The 15,021-nt window shown below is 37.7% G+C and overlaps 1 protein-coding gene across 6 annotated transcripts in view; it reads right to left on the reverse strand.

Moving 5' to 3' along the window:
* The window catches only part of C12H8orf34 (chromosome 12 C8orf34 homolog), a 343,264-nt gene that overhangs the window by 276,959 nt on the left and 51,284 nt on the right, over nt 1-15,021 (reverse strand). For all 6 annotated transcript variants that reach the window (XM_065902914.1, XM_065902913.1, XM_065902912.1 and 3 more), the window contains exon 2: nt 626-773. In XM_065902914.1, coding sequence (XP_065758986.1) covers nt 626-773 — 148 coding nt within the window. The remainder of the gene's footprint in view (nt 1-625; nt 774-15,021) is intronic.

Raw genomic sequence — 15,021 nt, forward strand, 5'->3', positions numbered from 1 at the left:
CAGTCAGATATCGTGGGAGTCAAGTGAGGATTTAGCTACTCAAGTCACAGGTTTGGGGGTGGGATTTGGGTTCCGAAGTAAATACCAAACTAACAGACTAGTGTGTAGAAGAACTAAGCTATTAGACACACAGTTTATAAATAAAAATCAAGGACAAGTCTACCCAATTATCTCACTGGTGCTTACTAGAGAGATAAGGCTGGTCCCCCAATGTTTACAGGAAATAAATATTCCTCGGGTTGAACTTACAACATACGGTAAAATTAGAACTGAGGGAAACAGAGAATAACTATTCATTTGGGCTACAAAAAAGTAACTCTAGAAATGTACTGTTTACCTTTTTACCCAGAGGAGCTATAAGGACTTAATTCAAATTCTTCATAAAAAGAGAATAAATAACTAAAGTTTAAAATAATTAGTTTGAATTCATACGAAATGAAAGCTTTCCATGCAAATCTGAATCTTAAGCTTCTATTCAAATTGAATACAAAGATTCTCATGTTTGGAAGCCTAATAAATAACAATATATTCTAATTCAAGAATACTTTTTGAAAAGTTCAAAGACTTTCATAAATTTTACATTAAATGTATTAACATTAACTGTAAAATATATCTTTTCATTTACCTAATGCTTCACTTTCTGCCCATAGAGCTGCAGATCCAGATAAGGTTCTTTGAAGTTGCCCACGGTTTCCTTGTTTTGACTGAAGATGGTCAATGAGAAATGGGATTGGCTGGTCAGGTGTCTCAGTTATTAACTTGGTCATTAATTCCTGAAGGCAGAGTAGAGCATACATTTACATCTAATAATAACAGCAAACACATACACATCACTTACTGTTACTAGGCGCTGCTTTACCTGCTCTATACACAGCAACTAATTTAATTCTCTTAATGATCTTTTCAGGCAGGTACAATTTATTGGTCTCATTTTGAGGAAAGCAAATTGTCTACATTACATGGTTAATATATACCAAAGCCAAGACATATTTGAAGTTTTAATATTTTATTTGTCCAAAACATACTGGAAGTTTAAGTTCTTTTGAAAAATTACAGTCAAATAAGTTTCAGATTACTATTTTGAGAGATGCCATTATATATATCAAATTTTCAATATACCTCATCATATGATTTATATACCAATGTCATTTTTCTTTCTTAACTATACATAAATATCCCCAAATGAAGAAAATGTTGGAATGAAAGAAACCAGTAACAAGTCACAGCTTCAAAGAAAAAAAAAAAATTTTAAACTGGTTCTTTAACAGAAGTTTCTTTTTTTCAAAAGGCCTGAAAGTTATTCATTCTTTCCTGCTCTTTTCTTTCTTTTTTTTATTTTTAATGAGTGAAGCAATGGAGAGTTCCATTTTTGGACCGCTTTAGTGATGCTTTAAACTGGGGAGAAGTCTGCCTAAGGGTAATATCTACACATTGCTTTTGCCGGTCAGAAATGGCAAGAGCAAGCTCCAATTTGTGGTCAATTAGAATTCCCAGACTGTTCTTTTATCAACAGCTGCCAAGCCAACTGAACATCATTTCGAGCTGTGTAACTGAGTTTACGAACCTGCATGCACCACTTTAGATTCCTATTAGTCACATTTCATCTTGTTGGGTTTAGTTCAGAATTCTAGTCTGTCAATTGTCATTTTTTAAGTTCAGATTCTGTGAGACACAGTGGCTCTAGTGATACAGTGTGTATCAAGTATTAGCGATGCTGATGGAAGGGATACTGGAAATTTCCCATCCCATTGTCTTCTTTTGTTGGTGGCCTATTTCCTCTGCCTTGAATGTTCTTTTCTGGGATGTTCAGATGGCTGGCTTGTCATCATTCAGTCTCTAATGATATCTTCTTAAAAAGTTTACCCTAACAAATCTTCATAATCTTTTATCACAGCATTTAGCACTCTCCAGAATCATCTCATTTCATATTTGCTCTTCAGTTTGTGCCTGTCTCTCTTCCTCCCCTACTACAGCACCAAGACCCAAGGACCAACTGATTTGATCGCTACTCTCTCCTTAGGCCCTAGATCCTACCTAACTCATAGCTGGTGTTAAATGAATGAATGAATATTTGGTGTACCAAACCCAGGGGATGACAGAGGATGAGATGGTTAACTCGATGGACATGAGTTTGAGTAAACTCCAGGAGTTGGTGATGGACAGGGAAGCCTGGCGAGATGCAGTCAGTCCATGGGGTCACAAAGAGTTGGACATGAAACTGACTGACTGAACTACTAGAACTAAAGTCCCTTATTGTCCTAACAAACAATGATTAAAGCATTCATAGATTTCTTAGCCCAGTAAAATATATTCTTCTGAACTGCTACACCAGAAACTGCTGTCATATCCCAGAGATATTTGTTAACATTTATAACAGTCTAGGAACACATGGATTTGTATGATGAGAGGCTAAATGGATTCTGTAGATGAGAAGATTACAATTTGATCTCAGAGACATGGATAAAATAATTCAAGGTATCTCAAAACTGTGCAGACTGAACATAAAGTTGGAACTAAAAAGAGCAAAGGATTTCTACCACAAACACATTGTGAAGCAACATATTTGTCAGACAAATGAATATAATGTTTTTATATTCTAAAAAGTAGGTAAGCAAACAATCAGCTGGCACAGGTCTTCTTTACTTCTGTTATTTAAAATTGCAATTATTACAGGTATAATTTAAAAGGTCATTCCTCTATGTGGTAAAGCAATGTAGGGTTCAATTAAAACCCAATTACACATCAGTGGAACATAACTTAAGACATTTTAGGTTTTGCTTCTGTAGAAAAAAATATATTATGTATTCCATTTAAATCAGTTATACATTATAAAAGCAATGAGAAAATAAAGAGAAAAATAAATAGGAAGACCAACTAGACTACTCTTGTCACAGAAGGCCTTTCCTTTACTCTGATAGAGCAAAACTAGGTCAGATAACAGGACTTTAACTTAAATTCAGAAACTTTCCATATAACTTGGAAGTTAAAAAAAGAAAAAAGCACAAGATCTTACGAGCTTTTTTTTTCTTTAACTTTCATGTTAGATGGAAAGTTTCTGGGTTTTTTTTCCCTAAGTAAATTAAAGTGTTCCTATACTGTCTTTATTTTTTTACATATTTTTTATTGGAATATAGGGCTTCCATGGTGGTTCAGCAGTAAAGAACCCACCTGCCAATGCAGTAAACACAAGTTTGATCCCTGGCTGGGAAGATCTCCTGGACAAGGAAATGGCAACCCACTCCAGTAATATTCTTGCCTGGGAAATCCCATGGGCAAAAGACCCTGGCCGGCTACAGTCCACGGGGTCACAAAGAGCTGGACATGACTCAGTGACTGAGCACACTGCATGCTTCGGAATATAACCGCTTTACAATGTTGTGTTGTTTCTGCTGTAGAACGGCGTTAATCAGCCATATGTATCCATGCAGCCCCTCTCTTGAGCCTCCCCTCATCCTCCTCCATCCCACCCTCCAGGTCACCATGGAGCACCGAGTTGAGCTCCATGTGCTATACGGCAGCTTCCCACGAGCTGTCTGTCTTACACTTGGCAGTGTGTACGTCTGTATACAGCGGCAGTGTGTACGTCAACGCCACTCTCAGTTCATCCCACACTCTTCTCCGCCTCTCTATGTCCACAAGTCCATTCTCTGCGTTTGGGCCTCTACTCCTGCCCTGCAAAGAGGTTCATCAGGACCATTTTTCTAGATTCCATATATACACATTAATATATGACATTTGTTTTTCTCCTTCTGATTTACTTCACTCTGTATGACAGGCTCTCGGTTCATCACAAAATGACAACTGACTGAATTTCATTCCTTCTGATGACTGAGTAATATTCCATTGTATATATGTGCCACACCTTCTTTACCCATTCACCTGTATTAAAACCTATATGACCCAGATACAGACTGGCTTCTATTTTCCTGACCAAAACTCCTTTAATGATATGTCCAAAAATGGTGTTAGCTAATATTTTCAAGTTTACTATCATTTTTATGTATGTATATGTTATTTTATATATGTATACATTTATTATTAAACTGTTATTGCCATTTTATTATGTTTTTATAGCATATGTTTTAATACAATATGCACATTGCATTGTTTTATTGGACTTATTTTTCAGATTATTAAGACTGATAAATGTTCTCAATACAGTTTATTATGAGCTGCAGTCTTTAATCATGAATATACTATATTGAGACAGACTCTAAATTAATATGTTTCCTTTTTTTCTAATTATAACTCTGTTACCTATTCAAATATATCATTTTTAAAATATAAATATATAGGAAGATAATGTTATTTTTAAATGTTTAAAAATAATCTAGAGAACATAAATCATTAAGTAATTACTGAGCATAAATTTGTATTATATATTATGTAAATACATGGAAGTTAGGGCTTGTACTATATAGAACCTTGTACTATATAGAACATGGTCATAATTAATAAACTGGAGAATGAATGCTAACTATCAATTAATAGCAGTAATGACTGTCTCAAAATGCATTTTAGTTTGAATGTCCACCAGATAAAAGCAAAACCATGAGTGAGTTGGTAAGTCATCGCAGTCATTTATTATTAAACAGTAAGTGAACAGTTAAGGGAACGAGTAATCATGATCCAGTAGAAATACTTTTAATAACAGTCATTTCATTTGATGAAAACTATGGAGTTTCGTCGTTAAAAACCAAAAGCACATGTATACACACAAACAGCAAATTTTACATAATGTTCCTGGTTGTTTACCCACCTAAGAGCTGACGCTCTACCCGATCGGGTAGAGAGGGAGGTAGGAGGGGAGATTGGGATGGGGAGTACATGTAAGTCCATGGCTGATTCATGTCAATGTATGACAAAAACCACTACAATATTGTAAAGTAATTAGCCTCCAACTAATAAAAATAAATGGAAAAAAATTAAAAAAAAAAAAAAAAAGAGTTGACGCTCTAAGGTTTCAATGATTCCAGGATAAGAATCTTTGCTCCAGGTCCCACAGCAACACAGAGCATGCCATTATGCCTAAAAAATTACTTATTCACTTAAATACTTACCTAGGAATTAGTTACTTCTGACTTCATTTCCTGAGAGAGAAGTCCTAGCCTCAGTAGAAAGTTATCAGGAATCAAAATTAAAACCATTTCCAAAATCTCAGGACTGTCTCATTATGCAGTCTTTTTGTTATTACACTCTAGTAATAATGGAAATGTGCATGCAAGCATGCTCAGTCATGTCCATGGACTATAACCTGCCAGGTTCCTCTGTCCATGGAATTTTCCAGGCAAGCATACTGGAGCGGGTTGCCATTTCCCCCTCCAGGGGATCTTCCAACCCAGGCATCAAACCTGCATTTCTTATGTCTCCTGCATTGGCAGGTGGATTCTTTACCACCAGTGCCACACACGAAGCCTAATAGTGGAGATGATGTCAATCAAATGTATTTTTTACTCAACACCCATAATTATCTTAAATATTAATTGGCATGTGGCACGTTACCATCTGCAGGATATTTTAGTTCAAAACTGGCACTAAGATCTGATGACTGAATTAATTTATTCTAAATCTGCATATGTTTCAATTTTCTCTTTTTAATTAGGTCTTATTAAAAATTAGCATGAGATCACAACCTTCAGACACTCACCCTCTCCACCACCACCCGTTTTTCATAAATAGGCAGTTAATGGGCACTGAATAGTCAACAAATGAATGACAGAATACTTGAAAATCAGCTGTCTCCAAAATACTTTATGAAACACCCTTATTTTAAATTGATGTCAGGATTCCCAATTGATAGAATCCCAAATGGTTACTACCTCCATCAGAACCCTTGCCTTGTTTCTCATTCCATTTTTCTAAACAGAAGTAGAATGGAGGAAATTTTTTTTCTGCTTCATTACATCTCTAAACTCTGTCATAGTTTTGCCTTTGGCAAGAAATAAGTTCCAATGCAGCCCCAGGTTTCCATGTACAAGTGAGACCGACAGATATCTATCTGATGTTTTCTAGTCGGACTCTTCTGCTCACAGAACTCAGACTGTCCTCTGGTTAGTCAACTTTCCTCCATCTCAGGACCATGCCCAGGCCTGCCCTAAACCTTCTCATTCACAATGAGAACTGAGATTTCCCTGGAAGACTGAGCTCAACAGGAAAGGAAGAATGTGAAAATAAATGCTTAAAAGTATCAGTTACTTACTGTCTGATATGCACAGATGTCAAATATTTTCACAGATTTAATCATTCACTATACATGAACAGGGGTTTCTCTGGTGGCTCAGCAGTAAAGAATCCTCCTGCCAATGCAGGAGACTCATGTTCGATCCTTGGGTGGGGAAGATCCCCTGGAGGAGGAAATGGCAACCACTCCACTATTCTTGCCTGGGAAATCCCATGGACAGAGGAGCCTGTAGCCCACCAGGCTCCTCTGTCCATGGGGTTGCAAAAGAGTCAGTCATGACTTAGTAACTAAACAACAGCAATACATTAACGGACTTCATACTAGATGCACAACCAAACTAGGCTACATGCACTGTTACTAAGGTGTGTGTTAACTCTCTACTCACTTCAGGTCACCTGCCCCTCACCAACAACCCACCAGTGCAAACAATCTTAGCCACACATCCAAACACAACCATACAGACCTAAGAAACTTTCATCCCTATTTCAAAAGGTTCTCTAGGATGGGGAACACATGTAAATACATGGCTGATTCATGTCAATGTATGGCAAAAAACACTATAATATTGTAAAGTAATTAGCCTCCAACTAATAAAAATAAATGAAAAAATTTAAAAAAATAGGTTCTTAGCCCTTCTGAAATATAATTTAATATAAAATTAGATTCATAATACTCATTTGTAATACAAAATAAAAGGCAACTAAATAGACTGGGAATCTGTGGAAACAGTGGCTGACTTTATTTTTGGGGGCTCCCAAATCACTGCAGATGGTGATTGCAGTCATGAAACTAAAAGACTCTTGCTCCTTTGAAGGAAAGTTATGACCAACCTAGACAGCATATTGAAAAGTAGAGACATTACTTTGTCAACAAAGGACCATCTAGTCAAGGTTATGGTTTTTCCAGTGGTCATGTATGGATGTGAGAGCTGGACTATAAAAAAAGCTGAGCACCAAAGAATTGATGCTTTTGAACTGTGGTGTTGGAAAAGACTCTTGAGAGTCCCTTGGACTTCAAGGAGATCCAACCAGTCCATCCTAAAGGTGGGATTAATAGATATTAGATAAAATACTCTATTACTTGTCATCTGCTGGTTATTGGGAGGACTGATGCTGAAGCTGAAAGTCCAATACTTTGGCCACCTAATGCGAAGAACTGACTCATTTGAAAAGACCCTGATGCTGGGAAGGATTGGGGGCAGGAGGAGAAGAGGACGACAGAGGATGAGATGGTTGGATGGCATCACCGACTCAATGCACATGGGTTTGGGTGGACTCTGAGAGCTGGTGATGGACAGGGAGGCCTGGCGTGCCGTAGTTCATAGGGTCGCAGAGAGTTGGACACGACTGAGCAACTGAACTGAACTGAATTCGCCTTGTATATTATAAAACATAATCCAGGTATGGAAAGTTAAAAAAAAAAAAGAGAGAGGGTGGTTTTGTAATGGAGATTAAGAATAATGAAAGTAATACAATTAAAAAATAATTATTCTAAACTCTAGAGCTGAATTTTAGACACTAAATTCTCTCTGCTTTTAATAATATAGGCAAATAATAAACCTAACCAGTAGATGACAAGTAATGGAGTATTTTATCTAATATCTATTAATCCCACCTAGAAGACATCTCTGTATTAGAGATACTAAAGTAGATTTCATATTTAATTTAATTTTTGAATATTTAGTATCTACTTTGAAAAGTTTTCACATAAACGTACAAGCTTGTAGTTAAATTTTCATGCCAACATCAAGGTCTCCAGTGAGAAATATTAGCATACAATATGGATCTACTTTTAGTTAAGGAAATTATATTATTCAATATAGTAGTCTATCAATGAAACTATTATGATGTTAGGCAGGACCTTCCACAGTCTTGAAAATATCTCCATAGGAATACAATACAGGTGACACTCAGTAAAAATAATTAAGCACTTCCTGACTTAAAAAAAATAATTAAATCAATCCATGGTGGAAGTAGCAGATGTATGTAGAAGTCACCATAAGAAGGAGAACGTCCCTCGGTTGAGTAAGAATTATTTTATTTTAGCCTTTTATCATTTATAAATAATGTGTAACTAAGACAGGATGCGCAGTATAACAGAGTCATGAGGAAATTTCATAGTGTACACCTGGCACTTCCTTTAGGAGCTGATGATCTAAGGAAAGGATGTTTGTCTTCATGGCAAGGATATTTTCAAATTAGGTATGGATTCACTGGACATTCCTTACTTAGTAAGGCCTTTCTCTGATTCAATCCTAAAAATCATAAATCAAAGGAGCCATATAAATATGGGCCTACTTTTAGAAGTACATTTTATTTCATTAATCGATTTGTCAATCTTATACCATCACTGCAATGTCTTAAAGACAACAGCTATACAGTAATTGTGAAAAAAATTCATCCTATATTATTTCTATCACCTTTCTAGTTATTCTGTCAAGATTATGTTCATTTTTTCTCTTATTTTCTTTGGGTTGATTGAAAACTTTCCTACTTTTCCCTCTGTTAGTCTGAAAGTTATACATGTTTAAGATTCTTTTAGTGGTTACCTAGAGATTATAAAATTAATACTTGACTTAGCTACAGTTCAGTTTAGTCGCTCAGTCGTGTCCGACTCTTTGTGACCCCATGAATTGCAGCACGCCAGGCCTCCCTGTCCATCACCAACTCCCAGGTTTTACTCAAACTCATGTCCATTTAGTCAGTGATGCCATCCAGCCATCTCATCCTCTGTCGTCCCCTTCTCCTCCCGCCCCCAATCCCTCCCAGCATCACGGTCTTTTCCAATGAGTCACCTCTTCCCATGAGGTAGCCAAAGTACTGGAGTTACAGCTTCAGCATCAGTCTTTCCAACTGAATATTCAGGAGTGATCTCCTTTAGGATGGACTGGTTGGATCTCCTTGCAGTCCGAGGGACTTTCAAGAGTCTTCTCCAGCATCACAGTTCAAAAGCACCAGTTCTTTGGTGCTCAGCTTTCTTCACAGTCCAACTCTCACATCCATACATGACCACTGGAAAAACCACAGCCTTGACTAGACAGACCTTTGTTGGCAAAGTAGTGTCTCTGCTTTTTAATATGCTGTCTAGGTTGGTCATAACTTTCCTTCCAAGGAGTAAGAGTCTTTTAATTTCATGGCTGCAATCACCATCTGTAGTGATTTTGGGGCCCAAAAAAATAAAGTCTGACACTGTTTCCCCATCTATTTCCCATGAAGTGATGGGACCAGATGCCATGATCTTAGTTTTCTGAATGTTGAGCTTTAAGCTAACTCTTTCACTCTCCTCTTTCACTTTCATCAAGAGGCTATTTAGTTCCTCTTCACTTTCTGCAATGACTTAGCTACATTAAGTATTTATTGGCATTTTTCCCTTGTCTCAGCTTTTGCAAAGAAGCTAGAATACTTTGACACTACTTATCAACCCTGGTTTATACATTTATTGTTATGTATTATAACTATATATATATATATATATATATAATATGCAAGATATATGTAATATATACATATATGTGACCCCACAGGTATTTTTAATTTTTATTTTACACCATTACCATACATTTATATGTACCTATATATTTACCATTTTTATTGCTCTTATCTATTCATTCATATCCAACCATCCATCTGGGATTATTCTCAGCAACAATAAGGAATACCTTTACTTTAGTGCTGACAAGTTATGTTTTGCTTTGCATAGAAATGTCTTTTTTTGTTGTTTTTAAACTTGAAGATAATTTTACTGTATCTATATATTGGGATTATTTACCACTTTTCCCCATGGTTCCTTTAAAGAATTCAACCATATTTCTTCTTCTTTTCAAATCTAACTTTTTCAAGGGATTTTTAAGAGATTTTCTATTTTTTTGCAACTATATGAGATGATGGATGCGAACTAAACTTACTGTGGTAGTCATTTTGCAATACATGTATGTTAAGGCATTACACCATACACCTTAAACTTATAAAGTGCTGTATGTCAACTACATCATGATTAAAGTGAAAAAAATAATATTCCAAAAGAAGTATGGTTTGGCCAAATCTCTAGTTTGGACAAAAACATGCATTTATTGGCTCATGGATTAAGAGTGCATGGATAATCAATCTACAAGAAGTATAAAGATGATGCTAGACAGGTTTATGTCCATCTCTTATCTCCACCACATGTTTTATCATTTGCATATGGTTTTCTCTACCTCCTGGGAAACCTGATTCTTGGTCATGCAGGACTTGGGTGTTACACAAGCATACATACACAGCCAACCTACTTATCTCCTACATTTTAGATCAACAGACAGCAGCAAAATTTGAGTTTGAGAGTCCTAAGTATAAATATTTCCAGAAGATATACAGCAGACATAGTGATCAGGTGTCCAGCTGGAGCTATCTGACTGTGACCAGAGTGGTAAGAACATAAAGAAAATTATAGTCTTGTTAATAGTCATATGAATGTTTGAATTAGTACTTATTAAATGAAGGAGTTGTGGTCAAATGATATCACTGATGCTGACTAAATACAGCTTCAAAGAAGTGACCATCATAATAGGAACCACATGGAATTTTTTTAATGACTCTGAAAAAAAAAAAAAAAGGAACAGACCCAGTTAGTTAGGCATAGTCAGTGTTTGAATAATATTATGAATATAATTCTACACAACACTCACGCCACTGTATTAAATCATGTGTTTACCAGTTCAGCTCTCTGCAGGGTTCTTTAGGTCAGGAAACATGTCTTAGACATCTTTGTTTCCCAAGATCAAAGAACAGTTCCTTACACATGTGCTAAGAGAAAGAATGAATAAATGAATAAATTAAGTCAATAACTTTATAAAAAAAAAAAAAACCTTCTTTAGCTGCATTATTACCTGCAAAATATCTGCCCCCAAAACAAACAAACTCCACATGCTTCCCTTCATAGCATACAAAGCTACCTAAAACTGGTCCCCAATTGGCAGTTTCATCTCCTATGATAATATGCTCTAGATTCTACAGACAGCAAAAGTTCCCTTGATACATCCTTCACTCCCATATTACATATTTATAGTAGACTCTTTTTTCAGAATAAACAAGACTGGCATGGTCCAGGAATTAGGGAGCTTATTTTTTGGAAGAGTTAGTCAATAAACAAATAACAAAACCAATAAGTAAAATATGGACTTCCCAGAAGGCTCAGATGGCAAAAGAACCCACCTGCAATGCAGGAGAGCCAGGTTCAATCCCCGGGTCAGGAAGAAGCCCTGGAGAAGGGACTGGCTACCCACTCCAGTATTCTTGCCTGGAGAATTCCATGGACAGACAAGCCTGGCGAGCTATAGTCCATAGGGATGCAAAGAGTCAGACATGACTGAGTAACTAACTCTTTCACTTTCCTAAGTAAAATATAGATTCTGGAAAGTTCTATGGGGAAAAAAGCTGAAAATACATCAGAGAAATGGGGATGAAGTATATTACAGGGAGTGATCAATAAAGTCTCTCTGAGGAAATGCTACTTGATTTGAGACCTGAGGGTAAAACTAGAACCAGACATTCAAAAAGTTAGTATTTCAGGCGAAGAGAAGAATAAATGCAAAGACTCCTCGGCATTGTGGGAATTGGTGCATTCTAAAGATCTGTCAACTCTGTGGTGACCTAGATGGGAGGGAAATCCACAAAAAGGGGGATATATTATACACACACACACACACACACACACACATATATGTCTATATACACATAAAATAGGCTCAGACAATAAAGAATCTGCCTGCAATGTGGAAGACCTGGGTTCGATCCCTGGGTTGGGAGGATCACCTGGAGAAGGGAATGGCAACCCACTCCAGTATCTTTGCCTGTAAAAATTCATGGACAGAGGAGCTTGGCAGGCTACAGTCCATGGGATCGCAAAGAGTCAGACATGACTGAGCAACTAAGACTTTATATATACATAAAACTGATGCACTTTGCTGTATAGTAGAAACTAACAAAACACTGAAAAGCAACAATACTCTAATGCGCTGTATCAGAGTACACCCTGGTGGCTCAGATGGCAAAAGCACTTGTCTACAATGCGTGAGACCCGGTTTCAATCCCTCAGTCGGGAAGATCCCCTGGAGAAGGAAATGGCAACCCACTCCAGTACTCTCGCTTGGAAAATCCCATGGACAGAGGAGCCTGGTAGGCTACAGTCCATGGGGTCGCAAAGAGTCGGATGTGATTGAGCGACTTCACTTTTACTTTTCATACTCTAATATAAGTTAATTTAAAAAAGAGCTGTCAAATGTCAGCAAGGATGGAATAGTATGCTAGTTGAGGAGGTAGGCAGATGACAGAACTCGCAGAGTTTTGTCAGTTAAGACATGTAGACTGAATATTACTTTAAATGGAGTGCAAAGCCAAAGATTATTTTCATTAAGGAAATGAAATTGATTTGCCCTGTTAAAAGATGTGCTTAAACTGTTCCAAGACTACTGAACTATTAGTTCAGTTCAGTTCAGTCGCTCAGTTATGTCCGACTCTTTGCAACCCCATGAATCGCAGCACGCCAGGTCTCCCTGTCCATCACCAACTCCCGGAGTTTACTTAAACCCATGTCCATCGAGTTGGTGATGCCACCCAACCAGTCATCCTCTGTCGTCCTCTTCTCCTCCTGCCCCCAATCCCTCCCAGCATCAGGGTTTTTTCCAATGAGTCAGCTCTTCACATCAGGTGGCCAAAGTATTGGAGTTTCAGCTTCAGCATCAGTTCTTCCAATGAATATTCAGGACTGATCTCCTTTAGGATGGACTGGTTGGATCTCCTTGCAGTCCAAGGGACTCTCAAGAGTCTTCTCCAACACCACAGTTCAAAAGCATCCATTTTTCGGTGCTCAGCTTTCTTCACCGTCCAACTTTCACATCCATACATGACTATTGGAAAAACCATAGCCTTAACTAGACAGACCTTTGTTGGCAAAGTAATGTCTCTGCTTTTTAATATGCTATCTAGGTTGGTCATCACTTTCCTTCTAAGGCGTAAGCGTCTTTTAATTTCACGGCTGCAGTCACCATCTGCAGTGATTTTGGAGCCCCAAAAAACAAAGTCTGACACTGTTTTCACTGTAAGTGAGGGTGCAAAGCAATAGCCTGACTTTACACATCAGTTCCTACAGCAGATCTGATCTGGGGAGGAGAGGGACAAATCAACCTGAAGAACGAGTCACTCAGGTATTGAGTTTGAATGAATGGTAATGAGCTGATGTCACTGCCATTCACTATAAAACAGAGCAATGAACAGGGATGGTTCAGTGGTGGAAGGCCAGGAATTCCAACATGGGTGTGGGAAAGGAGCTGTCAACTAGCCAAACAGAAGAGAGAGTGCTCATAGCAACTCTTCAATTAATGTTTTTCAATGCTTCCTTTAGAATGACAATAATTCACTTTATTTGCACAACAGATGTTTATTGAGCACTCACGGGGCTTCCCTGGTGGCTCAGTGTAAAGAACCCGCCTGCCATTGCAGGAGACATAAGAGACATGGGTTCGATCCTTGAGTCGGGAAGATCCCCTGGAGGAGGGCATGGTAACCCACTCCAGTGTTCTTGCCTGGAGAATCCCATGGCAAAGGAGCCTGGTGGGCTACAGTCCACGGGGTCACAAAGAGTCGGGCACGAAGTGACTTAGCACACACACGCGCACTAGAAACTAGGCACCGTGTGTTGCCGATGGTTAGTGAACAAAACAGAAACATGTCCTTGCCCTGCACTTGTTGGTTTTGGTCTGGGCTTCCTCTAATAATTGTCTGTAATATCCCAGTAAAGCCGGAAACAAGGTTAATGGCAGAAATAGAGGATGGGAGATGAACACTGGGAGTTTTGAGAAAAGGGAAACAAATGAAAAACAGTGACTCAGAGCTGTAGGATTATTTTGCCACTTGAGATTTGATGTTGCAAATTTACAGTAAGACAATTTTGTGTGGCAGCAGGTTTTTCTCACAGTCATATTCAGCCGCACACGTGGAGGCACAAAAGAGGCAAAAGTTTGTAATTAGGCAGGTTTATGGTTTAGTGAATTGAGTAGGAGGAGCTGGGAGAGAGGCAAGGTATCAACATTTGAGAGTACGTGGAAGGAGCAATTATAATGACTGGCCACTGGCCCCAGAATTTTAGCTGAGTGAGGACATGAAAGAGGTAAGGGAAGATGAAAATGTGGTAGGATCAGTGAGTTGGACATCCAGGGGAGGTCAAAGAAAAGCTGGAGTTGGGATATTAGAGGCAGTGAGCTAGAAGGAGAGGAGAAGATGGTCGGAGAGAAGGATGCTTGAAAGTGAGACTCCAGAAAACCACAGTCATTAGTAACAACACTAGGAGTGGCTAAGATAAGAAGTAAGAAATAAATCCCTGGGTGAGAGGAGTTCAACAAAGAGGCTAATGGAAAGGTCATCCACACGTACATGAAAATTGCAAGAATGAATCTTTCTAATGTACCATTAGAAAGAATGGCAATATTTAGGAATTAAAGCTATTAAGAGAGACAGGGAAATCACCCAGAGTTCTAGAGAGTTAAAACTATTGAGGAATATAGGGGAGCCACCCATGGGTCTGTAAAAGTAACAACTGGGGTGGTAGGCAATGTAATCTGACGAAACAGAGTGGAAGGAATGAGTCTATTTTAAATTTTTCTTAAATCTACAACTTTTAGGTAATTTTTCCTCTTTATTAGAAATATTTCATCAGCAAAAAAATGTTTCATCTAGGAAAAAAACACCATACTATTATTAAAATCCAAAACTATAAACATTAAATAAACATACAAATTTAATATGTTCATTTTCAAAGGAAAATTATAGCTAATATGCAGAACACCAAGTTAATGTACAAAAAATGAA

Source organism: Muntiacus reevesi, chromosome 12 (assembly GCF_963930625.1).
Source record: "Muntiacus reevesi chromosome 12, mMunRee1.1, whole genome shotgun sequence".
Lineage (NCBI taxonomy): Eukaryota > Metazoa > Chordata > Mammalia > Artiodactyla > Cervidae > Muntiacus > Muntiacus reevesi.